This window comes from Cebidichthys violaceus, unplaced genomic scaffold (assembly GCF_023349555.1).
Source record: "Cebidichthys violaceus isolate CVI_PGR_0920_01 unplaced genomic scaffold, fCebVio1.0.p SCAF_21, whole genome shotgun sequence".
NCBI classification, from domain to species: Eukaryota; Metazoa; Chordata; class Actinopteri; order Perciformes; family Stichaeidae; genus Cebidichthys; species Cebidichthys violaceus.
In genome coordinates this window covers 3,058,383-3,081,580 of record NW_027176384.1, presented here as the reverse complement: position 1 = coordinate 3,081,580, position 23,198 = coordinate 3,058,383, and the positions used below count along the sequence as shown (strand labels likewise).

The window sequence follows — 23,198 nt, the reverse complement described above, 5'->3', positions numbered from 1 at the left end:
TTTTTAATAGTAAAACTTATTTAAACGGCTGCTGGATTTTTGTGATGACACAGGAATCGCTGTTTAAGAAATCACACAAAAGATACATCTTGCATTTGTGACGGGTAAGCCAGAGCACAGACCAACCGGTGTCCTGTGAGGAGCTACAGGCAGGGCTTGTGTGGAAGACAACACATGGATGCTCCCAAAGAGGTTAGCGTAGATGCCGCAATAGCATCAGTCACATTAGAACTGGAGAGCATTTCTTCATTGAAAGAAGAGCAAAAAAAATTGCACTGAAGGCTTTTCTTGATGGAAAAGACATTTGCTCTAATTTCTCTACTTGCTTCAGGAAGAGTTTGATTTACAGATGGTACATCCTATTACCCAATATATCTTTGCTTTTTTTAAATGTCTTGCCCAAACAGTTTCCAATGACGGCTTCTAATATGGTTCTGTGTAACAAATCGTCTGGCGGGTCAGGTTAGTAAAATTGCCCCTCAGCCAAAAAAATAACTACCCATATTTGAATTATTTCATTTAGTAGATGAAGGATGAAGAGAAGACACAGATACGGGTAAATAGACTTTATTTTTCAAAGCATGTTTTACAGTATTGAAAATGTATTTTTTTTATTTCACCTCTTAGCCCTGGCAACTTTTCACTTTAATCCAACTTTTAGAAAATAAAAGAACTCCTATGTACATTCATTCACATTTGATAACAAGCAAAGATATTATTACATGTGCTTACTGTACATATAAACATATGCTAAAGTGTCCAATGAAATGAATGTCCATTTTTTTTTATACAATGTTAAATAGTAGTGGATGTCCCTATCAGGAAATAGAGCACATAGGAAATATTTCAGCAGTACATTTTTGTAACATTTTGAAAATTTTGATTATGTGGCAGTCAAATGTATGCATATATGTAAATGCAGTCTGACATGGTAGGGTATGAATCAGACGCCCAACAGAAAACAATCTTTCACAGACCTTTAACATGCTCCTCAAATATAAGTCAAACCGGAAACTTATCAAAACCCTTTACTGTCAAATACGCTTTTATGGAAGATTCTCACATTATGTGAGAAGCCAATGTACATCATTTTCAAATTCATAGGCCCGACACGATTAAACTCATTAATTCATCCATCTGAATTCACCAGAAGGAAAGACAAGCAGAACTAAATTAAAGACAGGAGTGAAGTAATAGGCCTAACCGTCAAACTTCAAACCTGCATGTACAAAACAAGAGCTTTCACAGGCACACTGGCAGACTCGTGAGAACGCGGACAATCCAGTCTTGTCAGTAATGGCCTCTTCACAGAGCTTTGCAAACCTGTTGCAGCAGAGAGCACCTGGGCAAACATGCATGATTTGCAGACCGTTTTTGGAGTGAATAAGAAAAATTTGTTTCACATTTTAACTTATTATTTTCTTGAATGATGCTATATTTGTCCAGGGGTCATCTGCTGTTCCATCAGCAAACATCCACACACTCTCAAAGACCTCAGCCTTCATCATATAAAGTATAAAAAGTCTATACAACTGTAACTCTAGCTCTATTTGTGCTACATGGAAAATGATACAGTGTGCGTTATGTACAAGCACAAAACAAATGTCAGCACTTTGGTGTAGGCCTTTTTAAGTAACCTAAGAGATGAAGTTTTTAAAAGGGACTCCTAAAGCGCATTTAAAAAAAACACTAACACTTAACATGAAGAACAGCTACCATTATTTTTTTTCTCCAACAGATGGTGCTCTTGCTTCCCAGGTCCCACCAATAGCTGACATTCATTACATTGTTTTTAACTAAACACAGATGTGCGTAACCAAATCTACTCCACTTTCTTTTTCGCCAAAACTTTGTGCGCCTAATATGACGAACGCCAACAGTGGCTCAGCAATCCGACAGCCAGCGAGGCCAAAATCACACACACGCAAGTGAAAACTGGTCTACGAGTGTATAAAAACGTCTTTACTTTATTAGGACTTAACTGTTTTGTAACATTAAAGATCACCAAACGTTCCCTGACACGCAGCAGACAATTAAACGGTTTGGTCTCTTTTACAACAGCATGTCTTACAGTCGATGTCACAGTGAATAAAGTCCCCGACAAAGCTAACTTACCAGGTGAACTACAACCAAATTTCTTATCTGGCGTTATGAACAAGGAATGTTCAAATTACAGTGCGATGCAGGCTTGTCCCCAGTTTAGACTAAGACGGAAGAAAAAACAAAAATGAAACATTACAGTGAAAATCCCCCTTGAGTCAAAAGACTGCTCACTGATGTACAGTCGACTATTTAACTTGAGGGCGAAGTTGGACGTAAACACAAGATGCTCTCCTCAAACTGGATGTTTCTACTTTCAGTCCAGAAAGTCAAAGATAATGACGCCCTCACCAAACTACACAGGAACTATGACAGCTTTTCTGGTGCACCACCAATGCACAGTATGCTGAGGAAAATAAGGGTGAAAACAAGAGTCACAAGTTTTCTTTTTGTTGTTGTTGTTGTTGTTGTTGTTGTAATTTGGCTCATCTCACATAGGATTAAGGGACAGCACTGGTATTCTCCTTTCAAAGCCGGCTCTGTATTGCTCTCATATCGTCAGAAATTTGGTTGTTAGCTGGGGCTGGGCCCTCAAGGGTTTTTTTTCCCCATGAAAGCGCATATGAAGGTTTCTCCAGGCAATCGGATTAGTGTTTAGGCCACCTTTCAGTCCTCTAGGCGGTTACTATGTGTTGGTTACGAGTAAGATGACATTCCTCCTTCATCTTATTCATAGCGAGTTGAGCTACAAGAAAAGCAACTGTCAAACACAATACGCTGATATCATGTTAATATCTAATTGATATTAGGATAATTGAAACGGCAAAAACTAAATTCAGCCATGTGGGATTCCCACTATAGCAGGTCTCGAGTTTCTGCCTCACACTCGCCCACATTACAAATGACCTGGGCTACCGGTTAACAAAGGTGTGACGGCAGAGGAAGGATAAGCTTGTGGTCCGTTTAATCTGTATAGATTGATGTAGAGGGGACCTGTAGGCACGGAGCAGGACAGACTCCGAGTCTGGCTCTTCCCTACGCAAGACCCCTACAGGGCGCTCTGCATTCATCATGTGAGCCTCAGAGAAGAGTGGAAGGGAGGAAGAGCAAAAAGAAGAGAAGATGAGGGGGCAGGGGCTATTATTCGGGTAAGTTCAGCGCAGCCACCTCCAGTTTCATCTTGAAGTACTGGTTGAAGCGCAGGACTGCATATCTGAGACACAGAGGAGGGCAGCGTCAGCGATAAGATAAAAATGTACTTGACATTTTAGCTACGCGGGAAGCAGTGCAAAAATATCTGACTGTTCTGGCACAAATGATAATGTCAGTGCTTCACATGTTGTTCTTAAACACATGACTTAACTAACTGAAATCTGCTTGGCAGAGCAAAGTGAAATAGCTGTTGATAAAGTGTGCTTTATTATGTATATGTATATTATGTATTTCAAGATGGCTACATACCCCAAGAAGTCAAAGTCGATGGTGGAGACCTTGGCCTGAATCAGAGCCCAGAGACCCCAGAAGAAGTGAGATGCCTTCACGCAGAAAAAAAAAAGAAAAAAGAGAAAGGCAGAGACAAAGAGGATTAGCATGTAGTCACACAGTCTAAAAGTAAATGTCGAATCTAATTACCCAACACGGCACACTCAAGCATGTACAAAGCCAGCAGAAGCCCTATGGCAACAACAACAAACAGCTGACACAGAAACACAATTGCTCGCCTTGCCCATCCTCCACACTGCCCTCTTTTCCTCTCGACATTAAACGAGGCAGAGCGAGGCTCAGGGGAGAGCGCCGAGCCTCAGAGGGGTTACACGTTGTCATTACGAGCGCCTGCCAATACGACGGTCGCATCAGCGGGCACATCACAGACATCCATCGCTCACATTCAGAGCAGCAGGGTAGCACAGGTTATGGCCCACATCAATCTGTGCTCTGTTTAACCCACATCACACTATAATTTGGGTCCTGGCAACAGGCCCGGAACATCCACTCAGAACAAGCTTACTGTGCAAGAGTTCAATTTCAATTCTTTGACCATGCAGTTTATGTCAAGACTAATTAATAATTAGAACTTAGTTTAATGATTAACTATTTAACTACTGACTATATATATATATATATATATATATATATATATATATATATATATATATATATATATATATATATATGCAAATGTAGTTTTCTTTTTTCAGTGTACAACTTTACTTTACCAACTGTTTATCAGCCTCAGCCATCCTCAAGGCACATCAAGCACAAGTGTGTAGGCAAACAGAACTCATGTGGGCGACCACAAGCCAATAACTGTAACTGAGACTCACAACTGATGACAAGATAAGCAAAAATAACCATGCAAAAAATAACCATGCAGCTAAATGGAACATAGGCCAAAATGCACTCTGACAACTACCTACTATCTGCCTATGAGAGTCTAATTCAATTCTTTGACCATGCAGTTTATGTCAAGACTAATTAATAATTAGAACTAGTTTAATGATTAACTATTTAACTACTGAGAAAATACAGTATATATGCAAATTTTGTCTTTTTTTTTTTTACAACTTTGCTTTACCAACAGTTTATCAGCTTCAGCTACCCTTAAGTGTGTAGGCAAACAGAATATATATGGGTGACCACAAGCCATGACTGCAACTGAGGTGATGACAAGACAAGCAAAAATAACCATGCAAAAATGGCCTAAATGCACTCTGACGACTACCTACTACCTATGAGAGTCTAAGGACAGCCGTGTGCAAAACAAATGCTCACCAGGGCAAATCGGTTGACTTGGACGTAAAGAATCTCCACCTCTGCGTCCGTTACTTCATCGCATTGGCCTTTGTGCTCCTTATAGGCCTCCAGGTAGGAGCGGAGCCACTGCAGCTGAAAGGCCCGCTGAGGGTAGTGACTATAATCCACCTCATTCAGGCCTGCAACACATGAACAACACAGGCTTAACACACACTCACACTCACACTCACTCACTCACTCACACTCACTCACTCACCGGCAAACTCATTGAAATGGTTCCCAATGTCGTAGGCTTGGTAATTGTACCCAGCGTACTCGTAGTCAATGAACTTTACGTTGCCTGCAGAGAGAACGAGGTTTGTTTAGACAAGAGACATGGGAAGCAGGCACAAAATGATTGTGTTTTCCCTTTGATAACTCAGAATGTCAAGGCTTTTCATTTCATACTGTAACTCTCTTCCTGTCTGACTGGTGTGGCTGGCTAGTTTGCCGATTGTGGGGCAAGGAGTAAGAGCTTGCATTTTGAGGAAAGTAGACCGAGGGAGACTTCAGCACAGGGAACGTAATAAAGGGAATTAAGAAGACACATTTAAACTTAACTTCTTAAAATAAACTATTTGACTTCTACGCATGCACTACCATGCTGTATTAGAATATATACAATGTTAAGATTTATGGAAGTCAACAAATATATTGAAAATAAAAGCTTTCGTTAAGCAACTTCAGGAAAGGAGGTTGAGCAGTCAATCTACAATGACATCTTAGTAAACAGATTAGTACTACTAACCGACTTATCAGTGTTTCTTTTCCCCCACAAGACCGCAAAATAGGCAGCCGGGATACATTAGCAGAGATGAAAATGTGTGATGCAACACATGGAACGCATACAAAACTCTAGGAGAAAAAAAAAAAGTGCATCTGGCTTTTCAAAGGATTGTTTGTTTGGATACATGCACAGAATAAAAAGGGGAAATGGCCAAGTCAAAGTTGTGTTTGAGGCAGATGAAGGAAAAACGAGCAGAGAAAGCAGAGGGAGGAAGATAGTAAAATACAAAGAGACACTTAAGTGGTCTGTAGAAAAGTACAGTGAGCTGCCAAAGCAAACGTACAGCAACACAATGTTTGATAGGTTCCCTCTCTCAGAACTTGTACTCGTCCGTAAACTGGAGCTATCTTCAAGAGCGATCTCAAACATATTTCAGAGTCTCGTGGGGTTTATGAGGCTCCTTTACATCTCAAAGTCAATCCACCGTCACGAATTCTAGACTAACAGCTCAAAAGCTGGAAATGAATTCTTGGCGTCGACGGCTGAAGAACGTTTGAATCCAATGTCCGTGAGAGGAGAGGAAGGATCAAACAATGTGTTGTTGATTGCATTTGTAGGCCGGTGAACAAAAAAAGGGAAGGACTGATCTCAAAACGGCGGCGGCTGATCTCAAAATACAAACCCTTACTTTTACAAGCCCAGTTGTTACAGAAAAATAGATATTAACCAATAAATGTTACTTTAAAGAAGAGTACGTTAAATCAAATGTGTCCACTATTGAACGTTTTGGCTAAATTTCTTTGGCTTAACATATGGAACATTAGTTTTTGAGGTGGTGCTGGACTACAGAGAAAGTCACTTTGAGGTGGGTTACCAGCCGACGTGTAGGTCCTAGCGGGACACAACTGAACACCTCCAGGCAGTGGCTATAGCCCCCCCTGTGCAGCAGATGAAAAGGTTGGGGCAAACACATCTTCCACACATGCTCACTCTCACACTGACATATTTGTCTTTTTATCCATTCTCGCTCCCACGCACAGTGTCGAAAAACATCAGGCCCTGCAGCCAAACTCCCTTTCCTTTACTTGCCCCACCCTCCTCCTCACGCATGCAACCTCACTTCCCCTTCTCACAACACTCCCCTCCAATGCTCCCTTCCCATTGGTCCGCTGTGAACCCAATAGCGTGACACCTCGGCAGCTTCTGCAAATGACAGAATCTTTGATATCCTTCCTGTTGGCTGCTGAGTTGCAGATCATGGGACCCAGTAAAATGTGTGTGGATTTCTTGTTCTTTGCAAATAGCGGAGTAAAGTGAGAGGGGCAGGGAAACTACAGCAGCCTGCGTTGGAGACTGAGAGACACAGTAAAGAGAGACAAAAAGACAAGAGGGAAAAGTAATACTGCACTTGTTGAGAGTGTATCTTTGTAAAACTGAAAGAAAAAAAAATAATAGAGCTTCCACCACTTCCGTTTATGGTTTTATCAGTCAATCAAGTCAGCATCTACGGCTGTGAAGTGACAGAAAGCAGCGTGGTAGCTGTTCACTCTCTTTTCATGCCTGCTCTGTCAATAAAAAGGCTGTAGGTGGTAGACTGAGTTTGAAACGACGGTTTAGACTGCTTGACGGTAAGATGTGCCTAAATTATTGCTTAATTCCCTGGACTCTACTGTGGTGTACATTCCATTGTGCTTGTCATCTGTAGGTGTGGTCTAGTTGTGTTTAGTGAGACCTATCGGTGAAATCCCTTTCTGGTATTAATCAATAATACTTCCAAACAGAAGATGACCTCAGCCTTACTTATTGAAGCCTGAAACATGATTCTGCAAGTCTGTAAATATGCATGGATGTCGTGCACTGCCTTTCAAATGTCTGCGCAATTGACCCATGCTATTATAACTTAATATTAGCATTACCATTAACACTGATTGGACACATACAAGATGACGAATATTCCCTTTAAGGGAGTTTCGTGCTGGGTTTTGGTTCAATCCCAGTGAAACTGGATAAGTCAGCATTTATTTGATGTGCAGAACCACAGATTCAAATGAGATTCTGCAGGCGTGCACGTCTACTTCTGTGAGCTACGGTTAACCAGAATCCCTGTTCGATGTGCAAAGGGGTTTCCCCACATTTTTGCAGAGGCGTGTTTCAGCTTCAACGGATAAAGCAGATGATTTCTATATTAATGTTTATGTCAACAAATCCCATTAAAAGACCAAAACCAACAATGTGTTAGTCTGTCCCTGAGTACTTTCCAACTCCCCCAGCCTCTGGCTCTCAGCCTGAAGCCCATTCATCCCATCTGAAGACGATTCACAAAAAAAAAAAAAAATGGGGTCACAAGTGAACACTTTCATCTAAAAACAAGGCTCAGCAGTTTACTAAAAACAGCTACGCACTGTTATTTGCAAATATTAAACAAACATGAGTAAACAGTGAATTTATTGACTCAAAATAAACTGCATTGTGTGTGTTTAAAATGTCACCCAGTCAAACAGTGTGGCTCACTGTTGTGTTTTTAATCTCCTGAACAACAATGGAGCTCCATCACCAGAAACAATACGCTATAAATAGGGTTTTGGCCACACAGGGAATACTTGTTAGTCTGGTCAATTCAATGTTGGTTGTTTTTTTCCAATGGGACTTGTTGACAATAAGAAAAATACAGAACATCGCCAGACATATACTTGCCCAGTTATCATTATTGATGCTGTGGAATGGAAATTGCGCAGTAAGGAGGAGTGACGGAAAGTAGCTTTACTCTTTAGGCATTTGGCTGGTGCTCAGAGTGACTCAAAGCAAGTGCAAACCATAAAAAAACAAAAAAAAAACATTTGTGTAATAACCAGCATCGTAAGTAGCCTCACTACTGTCAAGAGGGAAAACTGGTGAGCGAGTAGCAATGGAGGGTAATAGGTAGGTACAGGGCTCCTACTGCTGCCATGAACTCATCCCGATTAACCCGAGCAGTGGGCAGACTACGCGAGGGCCCTCAAAGCCGACTGTGCGTGAGGTTTGTCTCTCTCCATTGCCTCCCCAGGGCAGGGCGGCGCAGGGCAGCCACAGCCTCGGCTGTCATTCCTAGGGGAGAAAGGCTAGACACAAGGAGCTGTGAGAAGGGCCCCGCCCCTCGCCGCAAACCGACGAGGGGGCTGACAGCTCTTTAACACCCCCACCCCGCCTCCCGCATACATTAAAAAAATGTAAACCCCCCCCCCCCCCCCCCCCCCAAAAAACCCCTCTCTTCTTTCCCACCCTCTCTCATTTGTCCTGACCAGTTTAACCCAAAATTCCTCTGCTACAAAGACAATGATAAGAACAGTTTCACTGACTCGTACAGTCTCATTGACCAGAATAATCAGTCGCTCAGTGCAAAAGCAAGCTGAGGACAGGTTGCTTGACCTTCATACCATCAAAATAGCATTGCTAGAGCACCAAAAACATGTGCTGTCAATAGAACTAAGACTTGGTATGTGGTATGATGTAATGGCATTGTTTGTTCACGCTGATAACAGTGGTTTACGTTCTACGTTTTCAGCACAGAATTAGAACGATAGATCAGACAAAAGTTTGGATAAAAGACTGAAATCCATATTAGAAATGGTGTTACCTTTATATATTATAAAAAAAAAAAAAAAAAAAAAAAAAAAAAAAAAAAAAAAAAAAAAAAAAAAAAAAAAGGGGGGGGGGGGGGGGGGGGGGGATTCCAAATTTATTGGAAGCAGAGTCACATTTTTCTGCCCCACCCTCCAATCAACACGCAACTTTTAATTTGCGTCGTGTTTCTCCTCTTTCAAATGGAGGATTCTGTCTCAGAGCCGAGCGCCCAAAGGACAGAGGTTTGTCTTCTCTGACCGTTCTAACTCTTTGCCTGCAGCCCAATGCAAACACCGGCAATGAGTGAAGCATGTGACTAGGGTTGAGGAAGTGCAGTTAATGCCATCCTACCTGAGCGCAGAGACCAATGCAGTTCACACTACAACACAATTCAGTCACACAGTAACGTCTATGACTACACTTGTGCAGTTAATACTCACCTGCCTCCTCATTATAAATTATGTTTTTGCAGAGAAGGTCGTTGTGGCAGAGAACAACTGGGGAGCCCAGCACAGACAGGCTCTGCTGGAGCCACACCAGCTCCTTTCGGAGGCAGAGAGGGCTTGGTACCTCCATAGTCAACCTGGAGGGGCAGAGTATGTTGTTCAGTATATTGAAAGACGTCGGTGCATTGTTAGTATTAATAGATGGAGCTAGAGTCAATAATAGGGGAACCTGAAAGTAGACTTGGAAATAGAGGTGAGGACAAAAAGAGGAACAGAAAATAAGAAGCATGCCAAGGGAAGAAAGGGAAATTCATTTTACAGACAGACTTTGCGATATCATTTATGAGGAAGAAGTGGAGGGAAAAGAGATTAATTGCCATCTTAACATAAATGAATCCACTAAAAGACCACCTGATCTGTGTATGGACACTCCATTTTATGTAATATTTAACACATTTTGCATGACAACAGCTGTGTCTCACAAAAACTTAACTTGAGCAAACGGGGAACATTTCTGAAAATAATAAGCTCCAATAACAGAATAAAAACTGACATCCTCCCAACTAGAATAAAAGATGTTGTGACTCAACTCCTCACTACAGCTTGTTTACAACTGCATTTCCTACATTAAATTAGGTTTTATTATTACAGTTGCTGAATTAAAGTTGAATTACAATTAAATGCATCAATGGTAGTTAAGATGTCAAATCAGAACAAATTTTAGCAACTAAGCCAAAGTGTCAAATTTAAGTTTATAGGATTAAAATAATAAAGTTGCAATTCTTCACACAGTCGTGACACCATTATTGACACATGATGCTTATACGCAATGCTACTTGCACACAGCAGTAATACTATTTGTGCATTTTCATTTTCTAAAAAATGTCTTTATTTTATGCAAAGAAGCAAGTTGCTCTTCTCTGGTTGCTTGGTTTGGTTCATTTCTTTATTTGCCAGACTATGCAGTGCGAACATTTAGTTGCACCAAACATGATCAGGAAATGACGAGCTGACAACAAACAAACATTGTGCAACACGTAATCGAAAGAGCAAACTTAACTTCTTGTGGTCGTGAGCCACGTGCAAAGCACTCCAGCCATTGAATTGCTTTGGCCTTCAACATAGCTAAACCTCAAAGATGCTGCGGGTGTCGCGGTCTTTCATAAGTCTCAGAATTTCTCTGGCAGTGCTCGTGTGTTGGTGGCCTGGCCGCCAAGGAAATTTACAGCCTGAAAAGTCAGTGTTTGTTTTGGATTCACTTTGGGTGTCACCATAAACGAAAGGCTGTTGTTATTGCAAACCCAATGTTCAAACAATCAAGATCCAGCGGTGCAAAAATGCCCAAATTGTCATTACTCAATTTGCCTGCGGTGTGGCGCACCTGCGTTGTTTTTTTCGTTGGTAATGACACACCAGGAATACAGGGAAACTTAGGTAGATACATATTTAGATAAAGATAGAATTACACGGTTTGTTTAGTGTCATTCTACAACACCGGCTACGAAATATGAGTGATGCCAGACGGCAAGCGCAGGAATATGATAATTCACCATTTCTCAAGTTTTCAGGGTGCTGCCCTTTCCAGTTTCTTGGCATTTTGAGAAAATGATTAACCTCAGATGTGAGACATCCACTGTGCATATGACAGCAGGAACTATTGTTGTGTCATTGCACATTGTGGTTGTTTGGATCAATAATGACTCACTGATAAGAGAGGTATGAAGTCATAGTTCTACGTGGACAGATGTATACACGAGGCAAAGCCATGTTTCCAAACAATGTGATTAGAGCCTCTTTTTTACTATTCAGCCTTCTTTAAAAAAAAGGTCTTAAAAGATCTAAAAAAATCACATATTTATGCCATTCATCAAATCTATTTATTAGAAGGGCTTATTTTTTTGTACTTCATGACCATTTAAATGCAGGGTTGGTCATAAAATATGACAATAACCTAATATCCTCCTTCAAATTACTTTATAATAATGTATACGTTTAATGAGTATACTGCTTTTCAAAGGTTTGTTCTTGCTTTGTTTTTATCTCCGTAATTAGGATTTTTAAAATACACACAATTGTGTACAATTGTCCTAGACATCAGACCGGCACATAGCTAAACGTCGAGGCCACGCCCCTTTTGGAGAGAAACCCAAAGATCCTGTGAATATCAATGCAATTTGACAGGTTTGATTTTGATTTAATGTATTTTTTGTTACACAAAACATTTGTTTTATAGAGATGTTTTGCGACCTGACCCTGAGCATCTGTGATACCTTAATAAATTAAAGTTGATGGCGAGATATTGATTTTCCGAGCATCTATACATATTTGATTGAGTCACTATCATTAGGTAAAGTATTGTTCGTTAAAAAATCTGCCATTTACCCCAAAAAAGTAAAAGTCTGACGGGTAATCAGGAGTCTAAGGATCCGGCAGGTTTCAGAGCCTTCTTCTACATTGGCCTCACCTGGCGTTTCGCTCTGGGTCCTTGAAGCACTTGGGGATGAGAGCAAAGTACTTGCCCATCTTCAGCCACATGTCAGACTGGGGCACCCAGCCATTGTGGGCATGGATGGCATGATACTTGGCCAGCTGCCTGGCAATGAGACTGCAAGGTAGAAAAGACAGAAAACGAGAGGGTTTGAATTAGAGAAGTAAGTAGGTTAGCAATTTAGTTGTGAATGGAAAAAAAATGATGGAAGTTGTTTTTATAAAAAAAAAAAAAAAAAAAAAAAGTAAGATTCAGATTCAGGTTGTGTTATTTCTATCAAATGCATTTTAGCATTTCCAGTCTTTCCATTATTTTTAAATGTTCAAGCTCAACATTTTCAACCCAGATACAAGAGCAACTTGAGCAGGTTAAATGACCTTTGGTAAAACGATGAAAGAGATGAACATTTTATTGTTTAGTTTTAAACTTACCGTATTTTCCGCACTATAAGGCGCACCGGATTATAAGGCGCACCTTCAATGAATGGCCTATTTTAGAACTGTTTTTATATATAGGGCGCACCGGATTATAAGGCGCATAGAATAGAGTAGTAGTAAGCACAGTACCGGTGTTTACCGCTATTACTTCGGCGACGCCCCTGACTAAGGTAGCCGTAATGCTGCAAGCGGTGCGGCTTTGTAGTTTACCAGTCGTACTGAAACATTTTGACAGAGCGCCGTGTACAACCAGTATGGATCAACCAATTAACCAATTGATCCATATATAAGGCGCTCCGGATTACAAGGCGCACTGTCGTTTTTTGAGAAAATTAAAGGCTTTTAAGTGCGCCTTATAGAGCGGAAAATACGGTAATATAATATCAGTGTACACCCGTCATTTCCACCAAGTTGCAGTTCATGAAAGATTCTCCTCAGCTGAGGTTACATTTCAGGTGCAGAAACCTTTAAGGCACTGGGTATGACTGATTTTCGTTGAATTTTCTGAATTCTATGAGTTGCTAAAGTGCTAGTTCCATAGGGTGTATCTGAAGAATTGTATAGGATCCTGTTTATGTGGTTGTGTCAGTATTTATGAGTGCGTGTGTCTGTCTGTCAAGCCTGCACAGTTAGCCTTGGGGTGGCAGGAACAGGTGATAAGACTCTTACTGTTGCAAAACAAAGAAATGTAGTTTTACCTGAACACAGGTTGGCTGCGAATGTCCTCAGGCTCCAGGGCCGTTCCTTGCAGAAATTCATAGCAAAGGCCATTGTTGAAAGTGCAGTATAGGTGTGGGGCACAGCGGTTTGCATGCAGTACTCGGAAACTTTTCACTTCATTTTCCCGGTCAACCAACAATTCTGTTTTGTTGCCATAAATACGGACCAGGACCACATCCTGTGCGAGTGCACCCACGTAGCAGCCCAGCAGCTTATTGGTGATCCCGTCTGTGAAAAACTGCATGGACGAAAAGAGGAAAGGGTGGAGAACAGGTGAATCAGGCAAGGAGTCACAATTTATCCTGAACTTCAGAAATCTAGCTTGACGCCTACAGTTAGACGACAGTGGGGCCCAGAGAGAAGAGGAATGAATGTCGCATTGAAAGATTAAGGCCCGTCTGGGTTGATTTAAGCTGAACTGTATCTGCTGTGGAGCTGGGAACTTTTTTTTGGGGGGGTGGGGATGTCAACATACCAGCCCTAATTGTTCACTCCATTAGGCGTAGACTGAGAAAAACAGGTCAGGAATTTGATTTGGCATGAGGAAGCTATGGCAGGCATTTGCTGAGTTGCCACTTTGCTCTCTCATTTATGAATATAGGCAAGTGTGGCGGAGCATGTGACCAGCTCCAACCCTCACTGTGTTTACCAAAGAGGAGCCACACCCCCAGAGTCGGTTACTGGCAAACAAAAATAACTAGCTTTCTGGGTGACTACCAACAGGATTCAATGTTGAGCTCATGTATCAGCAATTTTCTCTAGATTAACGGCATGTACTGTTCCGTTACTCTTCTGACACTTAGATTACATTTAGTCATAAAAAGTAGTGCGTAGTCATGCTCTAATTTGTCTTCTGCGTCTCTTCCTGGAGTTAACGAGAACAGACGATGTACTCTCAGTACAGAGTAGCGTATCAGCCTCGTAAATGTCCAGAAACTCTGTAAGTAGGGCGCAGCATGATGACAATCGTGACTGCGAGGCACACCTCTCTATCTGTGGAACCACCTCCAGGCGCCAAAAAAAAAAATCTAATTCGTGCCATATAAGAAATGCGTAGCCAGTCAAGACGTGCAGGTACGATTTTACAAGCTGCGCGTGGAAGCAGGGAGAAACTCCCCATGTTGGATCTGAAGTGACGCAGATGCTATTTGCAAAGGCAACCCATTAGCGGATATATCACCGCAGTACCTTAGTAGCTGCAATACAGCGAAGACATTGTCTAACCGTTACCAACCGTCTGTGGATGGCAACAGCTATTTTATAGTGAAATAGGACTAGCATTCGGGCTGCTCTGCGTGTCATTGTAATAGCTGCTTGGGGTGTCATTAGATTAGCTGGTTTCGTGTGTCATTTGCTCCTGGAATAAATGAACGGTGGTTTTAGCTAACTTGGTTTTGTCGTGAGACCACGCTGCTAGCTTACACCGGTTTTCGCAATTGTAAACGACTTCTACTTTAAAGACAGATAACGCTATATACAAGCAAAGGGGGAATGTCATACCAAGCAGAATACAGATTTAAAACAAAAAATGAAATAAAAAGCACCTTCAGTTTGACCTCGGATGGCTTCCAATTCGGTCTCAGCTCCTTGATCAGCTTCAGTGCACCGGATCTGTAGTCGCTTTCGTCAACTGTCACGTCTATTTTAGGCACAGCGGGAGCCTCGTCGGGTACGTGAATGTAGTTGGCCATGCTAAGTTTTTATTTCTTGGGATATCTTAAACTCTGACGATTCGTGTGGTGTTCGCAGGGCCTAAATGCGCAATGTATGAAAATACGTGACGAGCGGCACATATATAATCCTGGAGGAGCGTTAGTACGTAGTCGTCGTGCGGCAACGCCTCTCAAAAAATCCCACCCACCAGAAAAAAAAAAATCCCCCGATGCATGCTGGGAGTCGAATGACTCACTGGAAGCGCCTATTCAAGGCGTCAGCGTGCACCGCTGACGGAGCTTAATAATTAAACACGTAAATATGCGAACTAATGTCAATGTAACTCGAAGACAAACAACAATTAAAACACATTAGACATATTAAATGACGTTACGAACTTATACTGTACATAATAAGGGTTACAAATTAAAGATATGACTCAAACTTTTCTAAGACGATTCAATTATCTCGTCCATGGTGGATACATACAAGCGTACACATGTAACGCACTATGCTTCTGACGTCACATCCGCAATCTACTTGAATAAAATGAGCTTTGTGTCAAGTCTGAACGTTTTAAATGTCAGAGATGGGTAGGCCTGTCGTCTGACCCAGAGCGTGTTAGCCCATTTGAACTCAAAGTAATCCGGCTTTCGAGTCTCATGAACACACCCACCCAGGTGCGTTAGGTGTAATGGAAACACGAGAACGTGGAAACGTCTCTGCTTCTGTTTCTATTAGTGGTTGTTAGACTCATAATAACCAGCTGCCTTAAAGCTATACTCAATTGCCTTATCTCTCATGACATAACTCGCACAACATAAACCTAATCTTTTTCTTTTATAGACATGAACTGAATGACAGACAGAATAAGTAATAAGCTGTCAAGGAGCGAAATTAAGCCGTTTGTGTGGTCTCATTATGTCCACTGTATGTAGAGTCTGCTGTCTATATCTATGACTTCGTGTATATTAATTATTAAAAGGAGATAGAGTTACTGCATGTCATGAACAGTTAACACCAATATTATTTTATTTGCAACAAGGATTTAGGGCCATTGCAACTTGCACAACCAATGTGCGACCTATTTTTTTTTTTTTAAAGGTCTGAGGTCCCATAGCAGAGGCTCAGTCCCTCTAAAGTATAAATCTAAAAATACTTTATATCAATTGCGACACCCCTGGTGTATTTCCATCTTGACCATAAGCCAGTTTGACCATGTTATACCTGTTCCACGCTGGCGTCTGTAGAAGAAAATGTTACATTCATCAATTCATCAAATTCATGCTAGATCTGCCTTGTCGCCTGGTAACGTACTGTGTTAAACATTAGGGATCGCATTGCACCAATTTTACTGCCCTCTTTTTTTTTTTTTCATGATGCATGTGTCACCATGGGCAGTGTTGACTCACCTTGTAAACAATGCCCTGCTCTCCACTCACACAGGTGAGTGGAGAGCAGGACAGCACTGGACAGCTCTTGGGAGAGCTCTTGGGAGAGCTGTCCAGTGCAATCACTCGGTTATTTCCACTTGGCAGCTTCAGTTGAGCTAATTGGAGGGTGTCATCTTGCACAGGGATACCTTATCAGTGCTTTTTATTCACATTTATTGTACTTATGTTGACAGTCTCTTCTTTTAGAGAATTATTTCCAAAGTTGTAAAGTACGGAAAATAACTGGAACACGCCCCTATTTCCCCCTCACTACTAGTAAGCTACTATTGTTGCCTTACACACATTGATATTTACTTGTTTCGAACAATGCTCACTGAGTGAAGCACAGGGTTGCCTTAATAACCTTTATTAACCAATGGTAGCAGCTAAATCAATGTAGGCAGGTTTGTTAACCACTGAACCCAAAAAAAACACACTTCTAGTGTATAAAACACAAACCTACAGGCAAACTCACAAGTGGAAATGGGTGTTTGACTTCTTTTTGGTAATCTAAGTTGTCCGTGTTAATGTTTCCATGTTACTTCTAATGTTTCTTTTCCCATTAAAAGTGGATTTTCAGGAGGTTTACGAATAGCATCATCTCCAAGAGCAACATATCCAAGAGACAATAGACGGCACTATGCAAGCCTGATAATGGCTATTGTTATAACGCCTGCTGAGGCACAGGAGGAGCCGTGGTTGCTATTTAGGTTGAAATTTGATCAAGGATCGCTAAGACAACATAGCAACAAAAGGATTATCTTTCTTTACCGCCCTGTATTGCTAAACATATCCCATTATTCTGAGTAATAATCTCTTACCTGCAACTCAGATATAACATATAAGTTGATAAAGAGATGGATTTGCATTTATGCTACTACTAAATGAAAAAACCTTTTCTAGTCATATCACTCAAGTGCTTGTTAAGTGTTTTGAAAATAATTTATTTTAAAGGAAAAATATATTCTTTAATTTACAAGTGTTTTGATAAGAACCAAGACAATTGCTACTTCATCAGACAGCTTCTTCTCATTGCCAATAAAAAACAGAATGTGCCTTGAAGACATTCTTCAGGCCCAAACACGTTGCTGAATCAAACCCTGTGAGCTCAGTCGAAGTAGTCCTCGATATCAATGTTGGGGTTGAGCAGCTCCTCTCCGTATGGGGTCAGATCCATCTGGTTGAGGATCAGGTTCTCAAAGGTCTCTTCCAGGTCTGTTTCCCCGATCAGCACTGCTCCCACCATCCTACCTCCACTGAGAACGACCTGGAACAGACACACAGGGGCAAATCGTGTGAGATCGGATGCTGGACTGAAATTATTCGGATGACATGACGACATCCACAAATGCTGTCCCCTTTACAAGTTCAACAAATAACCAGCTGATCAGGGTTTTGCTTCTGGCTCATTAGCAGCATTAAATCATACCCACAGAAAAACAGTGGTTTCTTTCACACAGCTACAAAAATTCAAGCGGGACATTTTCCAGATGCCACTGGCTACTACAATAATGTCTAACAGCATTCAAGCAACTTAAGATTCTTTTAGGGACATTTTCACCTCTATTTGACAGAGCACAGGGTAGAAAATGGAAAGAGAGAAAGAGAGAGAAAGAGAGAGAGAGAGAGAGAGAGAGAGAGAGAGAGAGAGAGAGAGAGAGAGAGAGAGAGAGAGAGACAGAGAAAAAAAACAGGACATCACCGACATGTGATTTTGGTACTGGTTACATAACAGGCATTCATTTGTGTCATAAAGTAGATCCCTGTTTGATGTAAGTGAATCATGACTGGTTGTTAAATAACACTGGGTACAGTAACATACGAGAGCGTGGGTGTGTTGACTTTCTTGTCAGTATCACCTTGACATACTCCTGGCCTTTGGTACAGCGTAACAGCAGCTCGTGGTCGGGCCCCAGCCCCTGCCCATTAAACTTCCCCAGCAGGACCACCTGTGGAATGACCAGCAGAGAGAAGGTTGTGTAAATGTGTGACTGAGCCTCGAGGTAGAGACACTAAAGTAGCGCTGTGGAATGACCTTGTAGGGTCTTGAAAGTAACCGGTTATAATTTGTACAGTAGATGATTAACATTTTAGTTATTATTTAAACAAATTCACCCGCAGTAAAAATGTCACGCACCTTGTAGTTGAAGAATTTGGTGATGTGTGAGAAGAGTTCGAAGCAGAAGTCTAATTCTATTGGTTCGGACAAGATGTGTGCCGCCATGCAGCGGCCGGCGTACCAGCCCATCTGACGGGCCTGCGTCCACAAACGCATCTGCGTGCGCGCACGCGCACACACACACACACACACACACACACACACACAGTATGAAATTTAAATAGAGGAAGTTCAACACTGTTTTTTGTGTGGCCACAGAACGTCTTATTCTGCTCCCACTCTGCCCCTGATAGCTTACCTTGACCCTAACCAATCTCACTCCTCATGCATAAACCTTAGCATATGGACTCTTCTAATGATGAAATGTACTCGATCAGCTCTCCCACCAGTACCAGGGGACTGAAACAAGCCCGTTTTCTTCCTAAATTGACTCATTTCAAGACAAACTGGCCTTTTTTACAGGCCAAAATAAGTTAGAATATTGTATATTTTCACAGTTTCCATACCCATTTTCAGTGCTAACCTATGTATAAATTACTCAGTACAGTCTGTGTGTAAACTACTTATTAAGTTATATCAAGGACATCAGGTTTGTCCTTTTTTCAGTTCATGTGTTAAATGACTGATGACAAAATCAGTTTGGTCGCTTTAAATAATTTGCAATCAGGTCCTATCCTACGTACTGTAGTTTCTAAAGATGCGAAGTAATAACACAGGCTGTCATGCAATGACTTGTCACTTAGTTTACCTGCTGCCACAGTGCACTGTGTTCCCAGCATGCAGTGCACACGTCTCCTGCAGCATACACATCTGGCTCTGATGTCATCATGTGGTCATCTACCTGCAGGCCGCCATCGTTTGCCAGTGCAAACTAAATACGTAACCCCCCCCCCAAAAAAAATCATCATTACGAACCAATGTATAATTAATACTATATGTTCACAAATGGGTAAAACAAAGTAATTAAAAAACTCTTTCCTGTAAATCGCACATTCATTTTGATGGGGAAAAGGCTTTCCTAAGGGAATTCAACACCAGACTTTTGCCAACAAAGTCTATTGACTTGATAAAAGCTGATTTGTCTTTTTGTGGTATCTAGAGGCCTTAATACCCCGCTGCATTACATAACTTCAGACTGTGTACAAGAAGAGGCAGCCCTCTTGTAAAAGAGTACGAGAGCTGCCTATATTATTATTTGGAATTATTTTCCAAGACGTTGTCATTGATACAGTGGCAGACCTAATGGTCAATGAACAAATTTAGTCCTGATTTGCTTTTCTAACTAGCTGGTCAGCTGTGTGACCATATGATGAATAAGAAACAACTTGAATCTCATAGAAAACTACAAAGATACCCTAAAGCAAATATGACATGGGTGAGTTTACTTACATTGTTGCCGTGGAGAAATGGCTCAGCGTTTGGCACAACACCGGTGGCACTGACAACAAAATCACAGCCAAATGTTTTGCCATTTGTCAGCTTGATGTAAACTGGCCAGGATCCTTCTGAGAAGAGAAAAAAGCTCAAGGGGTGAAAAGTTGGGGGCAGTGAGGGAAGGATGAGTCACAGGTCAAATCCGAGCAGCCGGTCTAGTTCTCACCATTCTCAGGTCTGAGTGTTTGCTGAGGGGAATTGAGCAGCTCCGCAGAGGTGAAGATCTTTTCCACCTCACACTGGTATTCCAGTGAAACTCTGCGGGACAGCTGAGCACACGCCAGCAGAGAGAGGTGAGCCCGGAGGAGAGGAGGAAGAAGGTGTAACATAACAGAAGGTGAAGACATACAGACGGTAGTATCTACACAAATAAACTTCCTAAGCTGATCACCATGCTTGAGGATTGGCACAGAGGCTCTCAGTAACAAAGGCGGACACACTATCTCACCTGCTCTGCTCCTCGTAGAACTATTCCCTCGTGCCAGTCTGGACCAAGGGCACTGCCAGCCTCTGTAGGACCAGAACCATGCCTTTGTGCATTTGTATCTTGAAATTTACACACAAAAACAAAATATATGATCATGTTGGGACAGATGCTACTGTAGCAGGAGAGAAAAGGAGGATATTTATGCGCAGTACATTTTAATAAAACTAAAATGAAGACCTGCTGTGAAGGTCTGGGACGCTCCTGGTCCTGTTTCCTCTGTGGTATAGCGAGGTCTATTACAGGGAGCAGCTTTTTCTGGTTTGTCCACCTCCAGTGATGGAATAAGGAACTGTGCTGCCCCGGCGTCAAAGAAGGTGTTTCCTATGGCCTTGTCCTTCACAGCCCAGATCACCTCGCAGCCCTCCACTTCATACCTATAGAGAAGATGTTCAGAGACACTGAGTGACTGGACAGAGTGAATAATCTCTGAACATGGTGGTAAGGTTTTATGAAGGGGTTTCATATTGGCTCAATGCTCTTTAGATGGAAAAACATTTCAATTTCAATAAGTATGACAGAGACGTAGGAACCCATTCACACATGTCCGAAAAAGTAGTACATGAAACTTTTGTTTCAGTATTTTGGTTATAGTTTACTTACACTAATTCCAGGGCAATCCCACCATTGCCAACAACAACAATCCTCTTTGCACTGGATAACTGCTTTTGAAGATGCTGAAACACAAAAACATGGGAAACTGTTCAGCATCAACATGTTTTTTTTGTTTTGTTTAACCCCTGACCCCTTAATTGCTATGTGTTGTTTTCACCGTTTCTAGATAATGTCTACATTAAAATGATAGAACTGTATACATTATGTTATTACCTTCATGCTTAAAACAAATGCAACAGATATTGGAGACGTTGGAGTTGTTGAAATGTTACTGGATGTACTTTTGCACAGAGGCCCAGTGCTGTGTACCTTAGCAGAAACATCACATTCACAGGGAAGGAAGTGAATGGCACACAGCACAAAAAACAAACAAAATAAAGCTGAAGGGTGTTCTTTCTTGTTACTTGTTCAGCGTCTTAAGGAATTTCAGACCTGCGTGTCAATAACAAAGCAAACACCCAGAGGGATGGGGTTGTACCTGGGCGCTGTCTGTGTCCCGTATCCCCAGGACATAAGGATTGTCCCAGGTTAGGAGCTTGGGTGTGCCCCCTCCGCAGATACACAGCTTCTCATAACCGAAAACCCGTCCGTCTGCGGTTTCTACAGACTGCAAATAGAAAGAAGAACGGGAAACAGAGATTCATTTTCACATCAAGCTTTGACTTTAGTTTCTCTCTTCGGTAAAGTGTTCATTTTCACACACTGGTGTTGTATTTTGGACATAAAACTCATAGTCTAATCACAGCCCCGTATACTGTACTTTGACCACGTGCTGTAGCCACATGTCCACAAGGTGGCGATAGTAGACAGATAATAGTCACCAAAAAGCCTTTGTTGAAATATGTTGCAGGAAATCAGTCTGAATTGTAATGAAATTATAACATTATAATCAGGAAACAACTAATGGGGAATTACAGCAGGCTTGGCTGATTATTTACAGTGGTTAGTTACATACAAATAATACTAGCAGTCACCATTTCTTATTAAATCTAGAATACTAAGCCAGAAACAACATGTTATCTAAACACAGCATAACATAAAATACAAAATGATTGTATTTATGCACACTATCAAGATCTATCGGTTTCTATTAAACTCTGCAAAACAGCTACTTGCACGTGATTGTGTGTGAAGTGATTTCACAGCAGAGTGGATGACAGTAAGGTTGGGAAACTTCTCCACCAAAACACTGGATGGTCGCTCCTCAACATCAAACTCTTCCAGTGTCTTGGACACCTTGCCGAGGACAACAAAAGAAAAAGGTACAGAATATCAAGTGCAAATTGTGTAGAAGGACAGGTATTTGACACATTAATACAAACTAGAATATATCCATATTATATATTGATAAACGTACATTAATTGTATGAGAGACCTCGTGGGAAACAAACCCTGTCAGTATTTGGTGTGCAATATGTGTGTATGTATGATGTTTCCCCTCAATTCCACCACCACCCCCATCATCATCATCATCATCGTCGTCGTCATCCTCCTGACCTGTTTATAGTTGGTCACTGCCTTGATATGGGGACCTGCTGTAATCAGAGCCACGTCACCTGATCGAATCTGGGATGACAGCTGTCAATGAAGATTAAGGTTAATGCTTCGTAGCTATAGGACATGCACTACAGAAGAACAGCCTAGGTACCAAGCTAGGTTCATAGACATATTCTGTGTAGACCTTACGTGATACTTAACAATTCATTTTTCACCTGCTCAACACATGTCACACCCGCGATGCCACCTCCCACGATCACAAACCTAAATGTCTTCTCTTTTCTGTCTGCCATTCCTTATAGACAATTGCAAAGCTAACGGTATCTGGCTAACACTAGCTCTCTTTGCATTTTCAGACAAAATGGTGGTTATATATTTTTCTTTCTCTGCATGGGCACGTTGACAAACATTTAAGACCCAACTGGTAATTGGTAAGAGTGTTTAAATGCTCTAAGAAAAAATCCTGTGATAGCTAGATGCCCAAAATTCCCTTTAGCACATGATAACAGAGCACAGAGGTAACGTGACTTCCGTGTTGACAAATAACTACGGCAAGCAGCAGGACAGTTTACCAAGCGCACACACTGAAGGACGCGCTTTGAAATACGTTTGTGAGACGCCACAGGTCTATGGAAGCAAGAATATCGCATAGTGACTACAATATGTACACGTATGTCAAAACTTCATTATTATTTTTAGTTGATGCGTGGCA

The 23,198-nt window shown here is 41.5% G+C and overlaps 2 protein-coding genes across 5 annotated transcripts; both read right to left on the bottom strand.

Moving 5' to 3' along the window:
• Positions 1-551: 551 nt before the first annotated feature.
• etnk1 (ethanolamine kinase 1) lies at positions 552-15,097 on the bottom strand. Its single transcript, XM_068716919.1, has 8 exons — positions 14,796-15,097; positions 13,230-13,489; positions 12,071-12,211; positions 9,601-9,743; positions 5,051-5,134; positions 4,813-4,973; positions 3,502-3,575; positions 552-3,253 (listed from the first exon to the last, which is right to left on the bottom strand). Exons 1-8 carry the CDS (start codon positions 14,940-14,942, stop codon positions 3,181-3,183), a joined length of 1,083 nt encoding a protein of 360 aa, XP_068573020.1. The 5' UTR covers positions 14,943-15,097; the 3' UTR covers positions 552-3,180.
• Positions 15,098-17,265: 2,168 nt separating this feature from the next.
• On the bottom strand, positions 17,266-23,013 carry pyroxd1 (pyridine nucleotide-disulphide oxidoreductase domain 1). 4 transcript variants are annotated; one of them, XM_068716915.1, is made up of 14 exons: positions 22,702-23,013; positions 22,487-22,567; positions 22,106-22,225; positions 21,468-21,596; positions 21,203-21,298; positions 20,978-21,051; positions 20,555-20,751; positions 20,339-20,436; positions 20,057-20,159; positions 19,846-19,961; positions 19,205-19,327; positions 18,475-18,612; positions 18,197-18,286; positions 17,266-17,604 (listed from the first exon to the last, which is right to left on the bottom strand). In XM_068716915.1, the coding sequence occupies exons 1-14, from the start codon at positions 22,777-22,779 to the stop codon at positions 17,446-17,448; spliced, it is 1,602 nt and encodes a 533-aa protein (XP_068573016.1). In that variant the 5' UTR covers positions 22,780-23,013; the 3' UTR covers positions 17,266-17,445. The 4 variants fall into 4 exon arrangements, with proteins under 4 accessions (XP_068573016.1, XP_068573017.1, XP_068573018.1 ...); XM_068716916.1 differs by having other exon boundaries at positions 19,846-19,958; XM_068716917.1 differs by lacking the exon at positions 21,203-21,298.
• Between the last annotated feature and the right edge of the window lie 185 nt (positions 23,014-23,198).